Source organism: Neophocaena asiaeorientalis, unplaced genomic scaffold (genome assembly GCF_003031525.2).
Source record: "Neophocaena asiaeorientalis asiaeorientalis breed wild unplaced genomic scaffold, Neophocaena_asiaeorientalis_V1.1 scaffold317, whole genome shotgun sequence".
Taxonomy (NCBI): Eukaryota; Metazoa; Chordata; class Mammalia; order Artiodactyla; family Phocoenidae; genus Neophocaena; species Neophocaena asiaeorientalis.
In genome coordinates, this window is record NW_020173114.1 from 2,253,788 (window position 1) to 2,264,227 (window position 10,440).

The following is a 10,440-nucleotide window of genomic DNA, read 5'->3' on the forward strand; positions in this document are numbered from 1 at the left end:
GGTTAAGAATCCACCTGCCAATGCAGGGGACACAGGTTCAAGCCCTGGTCAGGGAAGATCCCACGTGCCGTGGAGCAACTAAGCCCGTTCGCCACAACTACTGAGCCAGTGCTCTAGAGCCCATGAGCCACAACTATTGAGCCTGCATGCCACAACTACTGAAGCCCGCACGCCTAGAGCCCATGCTCCACAACAGGAGAAGCCCCTGCAATGCAATGAAGAGTAGGCCCTGCTTGCCGCAACCAGAGAAAAGCCCACACACAGCAACGAAGACCCAACGCAGCCAAATAAAAAATAATAATAATTAAATAAATAAAATAAGAAAAAGAATAAATATGGTGAACTTGTCGTCAGTTGTGGTTTGCTAACAGGTTAGTTAGCAAACAGGTTAGTTAGTTAGTAGTTGTGGTTTGCTAACAGGTTAGTTAGTTAGTAGTTTCTCATTCGGATTATTTTAAAATATTACTGTAGTTGGAGGTTTGTGACTCTTCTTTCTTTTTGTGCTTAAAGTAGAAAATATATTTGCAATATCTAAAGGAAACTGTATTGTGCAGGAAGTATCATGACAGCTGGGTAGCATTCTTTCCTGGCACATTACAGATGCAATGCAGTAGAATAATATGTAAAATGTTTCAAAGATCAAATGTCTTTATTGTGCTTAACTACACATAAATGCAGTTGTGTATCGTATGTTGTCAGTCTTTTAAAAATGAATTGTGAATAAGAAACTCATATTCCAGTGGTGCTAAGTATGAATTAATACATGCTGAGCTGTCACACACTAACTGTGCTTTCTGGCCTGCAAAATAATTTGATCTTCAGTAGTAATTATAAAGAAGGCTTTACACATGGATTGGTAAAACCAAAGTAAATTTCAGACATGCTAACTCTTTGATCTTTGAAAATGACAAGGTTGCAAGAGTATTGCTAAAAATACCTTAAATACAATTTGGGGTCAGTACTCTGAGCCGAATTTTGAGTACTTAATAAACCAAAAAAGGATTGTATCTTCCAGGCAAATATATAAACCTTCTCAACAAGTTTTCAGAGGATACATAGGCACTAAAAAATGCAATTTTCACACCCAACTAAAAAAAATTTTGTGTGTTTTAGAATGTTCCTCACATTTCAAACTAATCAGTATATATGTAATTTAAGCTATTGCAAATGATTGAAGTAGATGCTAAAAATGACTTACATTAACCTATAAGGTAAGAAACAAAAACCAATAGGTTTTAACATAAAGGGTAGCTACATTTAATAATGTCATACTTTCAGAGAATTTCAGTCATATTTCTGAGCTGTGTCTTAAAAAGTTATTGACTTGTAACTATATTTAATGAATCAGTAGGCTAAATTTTAAGAGCACTGAGTCTCATTTGGATAGATGTATGATAAAGTGCAGAAATTATATGGTTTGACAGGCCATCTGATGAATGCAAATAAGACCAACTGTGTATGAGGATTGGATGAGCAAAATTAGCATATGGAGACTGCTTGGAAGAAGCTAAGTGTTCATCTAAGTGTTATAGATACAGCATTTTAAAATATGTTAACATCTAAATTTCTGTAGAAACTTCTCTGTAAGTTAAGGAAGTTCAGAGGCTGAGTGCAATCTGGTATGTGGATGCGGTCTTATATAAATAGCTTTGCCAGAATGTCTCCCAGTGAAAAGTAAACTGGTCTATGAAAATCCACTTGCCATGTAATGTCTTATGATGGAGAGGGTCTCTAATGACAGTATCTCCAATTTTGTTTGTTTGTATGACCACAGCTATTTCAAGACATCTATACTTTCTCACAGAATGAAGACAATCACAGAGATGGTGTGTCTAAGAAATTTCAAAAGGTGTAGGCCTCCTGACTGAAGAACAGTCAACTTATTGGATTCATTTTTTTTCATTATAGTAAGTATAAATATTTAAAGTATATTGTTTTGGCCAATGTTGACTTGTGCTCTTTGTGAATAAATATTTGCTGTCTGTCAAATACCCTCATTTTTAGAGCTGTTTGTGTTTACATTCTTCTACAATTTCAGTTGTGTATCTGAAATGAATATAACTCCCAGCATCTTTGAGGGGACAAATAAAGCCATAGACCTTGAGCTGGCAGAGCCCTTAGAGATGATCTCATTCACTTTCTTTATCCATTACAAGAAATTCCTTTGCAACATCCTTGACAGATGGTCATCTTATTCAGGTCAGCCCAGGTAGGAGAAGGGCCTGAACTATTTCACAGAACTATTTCTGTGGATGTTCTACTACAGATTAAATCAAAATGTCACTTTCTAAAATGTGCACCCACCTAGTTCTGCCTCTGGAACAAATCCACTTATTCTTTAATCCAAGAGGTAGTCCTGCAAAAATGTAAAGATAAATTCTCAGGTTCCCCTAGTCATCTTTTATCTCAGCTGAGTGTCGTCAGTTACCTGTGTTCCTCCATAGGAAATGGTTCGTAGACAAGTAGCTCCTGATTATTTTGTTGCCCAATTAGTTTTTAACCTATGACTGAATGTTGGGTTCCAGGTGTGATCTTACCAGGCAGACACAAAAGGACTGTTGCCCCTTTATCTGGGTTCATGATTTAATATGGCCACAGATTATAGTCATATTATGGCTATATTTAGCATAAAGATAGCATATAGCTATATTTTGCATAATAGCTATGAACAATTAGCTTAATGCGTGCATTCATGTCAAATAAAATCCTTAGGTATTTTTCACATGTTCATCCAGCAATGATTTCTGCCCTCCTTTCCTCCCATGATGTTGATGCTATTTTGGGGTCTAAGCCCAGACTTTCTGTCGCATATAATCCTCTTGTTTTTGGTTTTTGTCTTGTCTTGACACACAGTTATGATTAACTGCAGTGGATTGAAGCAGAAGGGGAGGAGTTGAGAGTTAGAAATAGACCCACTAAACTAGAGTAAGGGAGGGAAACTCTGGAAAATTATTTAATCAAACCATAGGTCCTAAGAGGAAGTTGAATCCATATAATATGATGGCCAGAGAGGATGCAGGTGGAAAGTGGTGCCCCAGGTTAGTAGTTAAAATCAAGGATCCTGGGATGCCTTAGCAAGGAGGAGAGCATGAAGGTATAGGGTTCAGGGTCAGATGGTCAGGAATATGTTAGGGCTGACCAGCAAAAGAAAAGACACTTATTCATAGGTATCAGAGCCTCTGTAATGGGATTCTAGGGTTCAAGGCAGGGTACCAGTCCCTTGAAGGAAGACTAATGAGAGCAAAACAGTTTTTCTTGGGGGTGCTACCCGTACTAGGGTATCTAGAAAGAGAAACTCAGACCCAGGAAAGATAAGACTTAAGACTCAAAAAAGTGTAAGAGAAGTCCATGGATGAAGGTTGCAGCTGAATCACCAGCAAAGATGCTACTGTGATTTTTTTTTAACCAGAATTGTTATAAATCCAAATATTTCCTTTTATCTGTCTTACTCTGTGCCGTCTTATAGGTGGTCTGGATTTTACTAGTTAACAATTTTTTAAACGATTTAGGTAAGGCTGAATACTACATAACTCATTTCTGTAAAGAGCATTGTCTGAATACTTTAAATATGAAAATGCAAAATCCACCTTGTTTTTCTGAAGGCAAAAATAATAATAGCATGTGCCCTTAATCATTTATACTATTAGTACTTTGCCATCAAAACATTAAACATGAGAGAGAGTCCCTTCCACAGTGTTGTAACTGGGGCTTCCTTCCCCATCCATTTTTTAAGCCATTACCATTTTGTGCCAGCTTTTAAATATTCTAAGTTGGATGCAAACGTAAGTTACAAAGCAAGAGCTTGGGGGGAAAGGAGATAATGTATTAAATCACAGTTTGTTCTGAACATAGAATTGGTACATCCCTCTCATCCTAAGGGATAATTTTATAAAGCAGTGCTTGCTCAAAGGAAGTTCCTTGTCATGGTTGAAACACAACTCTTAGGTTGTACCCGATGCTCCAGACTTGGGAGTGGAATGTGAAAGAGAGCTTATTCAGACCATTTGGAAGGTACAAAATGTGGCTGTTAGAAATTAGTAGCATAAGAAGAAGTTTTCCTAACGTTGATTGAAGAAAATTCGGCTTCTGGTTTTTAGTAGCTTAGCATGAAGTGAAGATGCAGGAGGAAACTAGATAGTTGCTTCACCTCCTGCACCAAATAAATACCTTTACAGGTCCAATCTGGCTGTCACCAAATGGTCTCTCATCTAAGGGACTTTACAGTGCTCCGTTGGCATAGCCTAAGGTTTCGAATGAAACCAGGAAACGTTGATACCTTTTGATCATCAGCCCTGCTTCCCAGGTTTTGCCCCTGAGTTAAATCCTACTTGGTTATGTACAAGCCTTAGAGTTTAAGCTTATTTGGGGTACTTGCTTCAGTGGTTTTTCTTTTATTTTCCTCCTCCAGTTTCTGTCCTCCTACAAGGGAAAGTCATGATTACACTAACAGAGCTAAAATGTTTAGCAGACGCCCAGTCGTCTTATCACATCCTAAAACCGTGGTGGGACGTCTTTTGGTATTACATCACCCTGATCATGCTGCTGGTGGCCGTGCTGGCTGGAGCCCTCCAGCTCACACAGAGCAGGGTTCTGTGCTGTCTTCCGTGTAAGGTGGAATTCGACAATCACTGCGCCGTGCCTTGGGACATCCTGAAAGCCAGCGTGAACACGTCTTCCGATCCCGGGACTCTGCTTCCGCTCCCCCTCAGAATCCAGAACGACCTCCACCGACAGCAGTACTCCTACATCGACGCCGTCTGTTATGAGAAGCAGCTCCACTGGTTCGCAAAGTTCTTTCCCTACCTGGTGCTCTTGCACACGCTCATCTTTGCAGCCTGCAGCAACTTTTGGCTGCACTACCCCAGTACCAGTTCCAGGCTCGAGCATTTTGTGGCCATCCTTCACAAGTGCTTCGATTCTCCATGGACCACCCGTGCCCTGTCAGAGACGGTGGCTGAGCAGTCAGTGAGGCCCCTGACACTCTCCAAGTCCAAGGTTTTGCTTTCTTCCTCAGGGTGCTCAGCTGATGTTGATTCCAACAAGCAGTCATTGCCCTACCCGCAGCCTGGCTTAGAGTCAGCTGGCATAGAAAGCCCAACTTCTAGCGTCCTGGACAAGAAGGAGGGCGAACAGGCCAAAGCCATCTTTGAAAAAGTGAAAAGGTTCCGCATGCACGTGGAACAGAAGGATATCATTTATAGAGTGTATCTGAAGCAGATAATAGTCAAAGTCATTTTGTTTGTCCTCATCATAACTTACGTTCCGTATTTTTTAACCTACATTACTCTTGAAATTGACTGTTCAGTGGATGTGCAGGCTTTTACTGGATATAAGCGCTACCAGTGTGTCTACTCCTTGGCAGAAATATTTAAGGTCCTGGCTTCATTTTATGTCATCTTGGTTATACTTTATGGTCTTACCTCCTCCTACAGCTTGTGGTGGATGCTGCGGAGTTCTCTGAAGCAATATTCTTTTGAGGCGCTGAGAGAAAAAAGCAACTACAGTGACATCCCGGATGTCAAGAATGACTTCGCCTTCATTCTGCATCTGGCTGATCAGTATGATCCTCTTTACTCCAAACGCTTCTCCATATTCCTGTCGGAGGTCAGTGAGAACAAACTGAAACAGATCAACCTCAACAACGAATGGACGGTCGAGAAACTGAAAAGTAAGCTTGTGAAAAATTCCCAGGACAAGATAGAACTGCATCTTTTCATGCTAAACGGTCTTCCAGACAATGTCTTTGAGCTGACAGAAATTGAAGTGCTAAGCCTGGAGCTGATCCCTGAGGTCAAGCTGCCTTCTGCGGTCTCGCAGCTGGTCAACCTCAAGGAGCTTCACGTGTACCATTCGTCTCTGGTGGTCGACCATCCTGCCCTGGCCTTTCTAGAGGAGAATTTAAAAATCCTCCGCCTGAAATTTACTGAAATGGGGAAAATTCCACGCTGGGTATTTCATCTGAAGAATCTCAAGGAGCTTTACCTGTCAGGCTGTGTTCTACCTGAGCAGGTGAGTACCATGCATTTGGAGGGCTTTCAGGACTTGAAAAACCTGAGGACCCTCTACTTGAAGAGCAGCATCTCCCGGATCCCACAAGTCGTTACAGACCTCCTGCCTTCGCTGCAGAAGTTGTCCCTCGATAACGAGGGGAGCAAGCTGGTTGTATTGAACAACTTGAAAAAGATGGTCAATCTGAAAAGCCTGGAGCTGATCAGCTGCGACCTGGAACGCATTCCGCACTCCATTTTCAGTCTGAACAATTTGCATGAGTTAAACCTTAAAGAAAATAACCTTAAAACTGTGGAAGAGATCATTAGCTTTCAGCATCTCCAGAATCTTTCCTGCTTAAAGTTGTGGCACAATAACATAGCTTATATTCCGGCCCAGATTGGGGCATTATCTAATCTAGAGCAACTCTCTTTGGACCATAATAACATTGAGAATCTGCCCCTGCAGCTTTTCCTATGCACCAAACTACATTATTTGGATCTAAGCTATAACCACCTGACCTTCATTCCAGAAGAAATCCAGTATCTGAGTAATTTGCAGTACTTTGCTGTGACCAACAACAACGTAAGTAAATCCATTCTGCCCTTTATTTGGCCAGTTATTTGAGCATCTGCTGTTGCAGTGTGTGATGTAGTTAAAGATAATGGACTTTAAGTCTTACTAAGCATCCTGAGCTCGGCCTGACTACCACTTCTAGACATGTGACCATGGACAAATTATCAAAACACTGAGCATCAGTTTTTCATCTAATTTACAAGTTGTCATGGAGATTTTATGAAAAAATATATAAACATTTGGCACAGTTCATGGCACATAGTAGATACTCAACAAGTGTTCTCTTTATCCTCTTTCTCTGTTTTTTACATAAACATTACAATTGAAGTGTTTTAAACTAATTAATTAGTTATGGCAGGGCTTGCTTTCATTTTGGAAAAGTCTTAAGTATTTAGAAAGTTTCATAAAACTTTTCAGCTTTCCAAATCTGTCGTGGGAGAACTTTTTGTTAAAAATACTGTGATCATGAATTATTCATAAGTCTTTTTTGTGATACAGTAAGAAAGACTTGAAATCTCCATGCATGTCTAGAAAGACAATTCAAAATGAAAGGCCTGGTTCTATAATGCAACACTAGGGCTCCTTGGAAGCTTTTTCCAGCATCTGTGCTTTAAAAATGAACCATAATTTGCAACAGTAAAGCCAAGTTAAGGAAAAGTTAACTTTGCTGAAACAAGAAAAAACAAAATAAATGAGCAGTTTCCTAGGTTAAAATGTGAAGGAGGAGGAAAAAGACAAAAAATCATGCTGGCTGAAAGGGCAAGAGAATGACGGTAATATCCATATGGGAAAAAGAAAAAAAACCTATCAAATCAGGTCTGCCAAAAGATGAAAGTGATCCTCCTCTAGTTAAAAATGGGAACTGTTTTCTTCTGCTCTACCCAAAAAGGTACTATCTCCTGGACTTTTTATAATTCATATTTCATGCTAAATATAGCTACCAGCATGGTGTTGGCTAGTAAACATGTTAATCACCAGACAGTATTTTCGGAAACCATGGATTGTTGGAAAAATACCAGAGAGGTGGGGAATGAGGCACAATTCATACTGACTTTTAGAATTCTATGATTTTACTCATACGTAAAAGGATAGAACCCATTATACAATAAACAAAACATCTTCATGTCTTAAAGGATTTTGAGGTTTTAAAACTCCTTTAAGGTTGATCTAGATTAGCAGTTTACATCAGAATTACCTGAAGGCCCTGTTAAAACACAGATTGCTGAGCCCCACTCCACAGTTCTGATTCAGTAAGTAGGTCTGCAGTTTGCAGTTCTAAAAATCTCAGGTGAAGTTGGTGCTGCTGGTCTGGTGACCATACTTTGAAAACTACAGGTCTAGAGATTTATCAGAAGTGTTGTTTAATTATGCAGTTGATTAATATTAGTATTTTGGTTATACTTTTTCTGTTGTTAAACCTATAATAAAAAGTATAAATAATTCTTTTGAAAGGCATTGGTTTCACCAAGTTGTTGTACAGTTAAATCACTCCATAATTTTTTTTTTCTTCCAGTGTGAACAGATTAACACGCTTTTATTAAGCAATCTCTGAATATATGTAGGAAGAATAATACCCCAAGACCCTTCAGTTCTGCTACTTAGGGTTACTCCATGAGGGGACAACCCATTCTTTTTTTATAACAAAGTGAATCAGTTATACATATACATATATCCCCATATCTCCTCCCTCTTGCGTCTCCCTCCCTCCCACCTTCTCTATCCCACCCCTCTAGTTGGTCACAGAGCACCCAGCTGATCTCCCTGTGCTATGTGGCTGCTTCCCACTAGCTATCTATTTTACACTGGGTAGTGTATATATGTCCATGCAACTCTCTTACTTCGTCCCAGCTTACCCTTCCCACTCCGAGTCCTCAAGTCCATTCTCTACATCTGTGTCTTTATTCCTGTCCTGCCCCAAGGTTCGTCAGAACCTTTTTTTTTTTTTTAGATTCCATATATATGTGTGAGCATACGGTATTTATTTTTCTCTTTCTGACTTACTTCACTCTGTATGACACATTCTACGTCCACCCACCTCACTACAAATAACTCGATTTCATTTCTTTTTATGGCTGAGTGATATTCCATTGTATATATGTGCCACATCTTCTTTATCCATTCATCTGTCGATGAACACTTAGGTTGCTTCCATGTCCTGGCTATTGTAAATAGAGCTGCAATGAACATTGTGGTACATGACTCTTTTTGAATTATAGTTTTCTCAGGGTATATGCCCAGTAGTGGGATTGCTGGGTCATATCGTAGTTCTATTTTTAGGTTTTTAAGGAGCCTCCATACTGTTGTCCATAGTGGCTGTATCAATTTACATTCCCACCAACAGTGCAAGAGGGTTCCTTTTCCTCCACACCCTCTTCAGCATTTATTGTTTGTAGATTTTTTGATGATAGCCATTCTTACTGGTGTGAGGTGGTACCTCGTAGTTTTGATTTGCGTTTCTCTAATGATTAGTGATTTTGGGCATCCTTTCATGTGTTTCTTGGCAATCTGTGTATCTTCTTTGGAGAACTGTCTATTACGATCTTCTGCCCATTTTTGGATTTGGTTGTTTGTTTTTTTGATATTGAGTTGCATGAGCTGCTTGTAAATTTTGGAGGTTAATCCTTTGTCAGTTGCTTCATTTGCAAATATTTTCTCCCATTCCGAGCGTTGTCTTTTCGTCTTGGTGATGGGTTCCTTTGCTATGCAAACTTTTAAGTTTCATTAGGTCCCATTTGTTTATTTTTGTTTTTATTTCCATTTCTCTAGGAGGCGTGTCAAAAAGGTTATTGCTGTGATTTATGTCATAGAGTGTTCTGCCTATGTTTTCCTCTAAAAGTTTGATAGTGTCTGGCCTTACCTTTAGGTCTTTAATCCATTTTGAGTTTATTTTTGTGTATGGTGTTGGGGAATGTTCTAATTTCATTGTTATACATGTAACTGTCCAGTTTTCCCAGCACCACTTAGTGAAGAGGCTGTCTTTTCTCCACTGTATATTCTAGCCTCCTTTATCAAATATAAGGTAACCATATGTGCGTGGGTTAATCTCTGGGCTTTCTATCCTGTTCCATTGATCTATATTTCTGTTTTTGTGCCAGTACCATACTGTCTTGATTACTGTAGCTTTGTAGTATAGTCTGAAGTCCAGGAGCCTGATTCCTCCAGCTCCATTTTTCTTTCTCAAGATTGCTTTGGCTATTCGGGGTCTTCTGTGTTTCCATACGAATTTTGAAATTTTTTGTTTTAGTTCTGTGAAAAATGCCATTGGTAGTTTGATAGGGATTGCATGGAATCTGTAGATTTCTTTGGGTAGTATAGTCATTTTCACAGTATTGATTCTTCCAATCCAAGAACATGGTATATCTCTCCATCTGTTTTTGTCGTCTTTAATTTCTTTCATCAGGGTCTTATAGTTTTCTGTATACAGGTAGTTTGTCTCCTTAGGTAGGTTTATTCCTAGGTATTTTATTCTTTTTGTTGTAGTGGTAAATGGGAATGTTTCCTTAATTTCTCTTTCAGGTTCTTCATCAATAATGTATAGGAATGCAAGAGATTTCCGTGCATTAATTTTGTATCCTGCTACTTTACCAAATTCGTTGATTAGCTCTAGTAGTTTTCTGGTAGCATCTTTAGGATTCTCTATGTATAGTACCATGTCATCTGCAAACAGTGACAGCTTTACTTCTTCTTTTCTGATTTGGATTCCTTTTATTTCTTTTTCTTCTCTGATTGCTGTGGCAATTGCTGTGATTTATGTCATAGAGTGTTCTGCCTATGTTTTCCTCTAAAAGTTTGATAGTGTCTGGCCTTACCTTTAGGTCTTTAATCCATTTTGAGTTTATTTTTGTGTATGGTGTTGGGGAATGTTCTAATTTCATT

At 39.1% G+C, this 10,440-nt stretch overlaps 1 protein-coding gene across 3 annotated transcripts in view; it reads left to right on the top strand.

The window, feature by feature from the left end:
• Positions 1–10,440, top strand: part of LRRC8B (leucine rich repeat containing 8 VRAC subunit B) — a 73,005-nt gene that overhangs the window by 48,154 nt on the left and 14,411 nt on the right. For all 3 annotated transcript variants that reach the window (XM_024743620.1, XM_024743618.1, XM_024743619.1), the window contains 2 exons: positions 1,805–1,907; positions 4,409–6,573. In XM_024743620.1, the coding sequence (XP_024599388.1) occupies positions 4,435–6,573 (2,139 nt within the window). In that variant the 5' untranslated portion in view covers positions 1,805–1,907; positions 4,409–4,434. The remainder of the gene's footprint in view (positions 1–1,804; positions 1,908–4,408; positions 6,574–10,440) is intronic.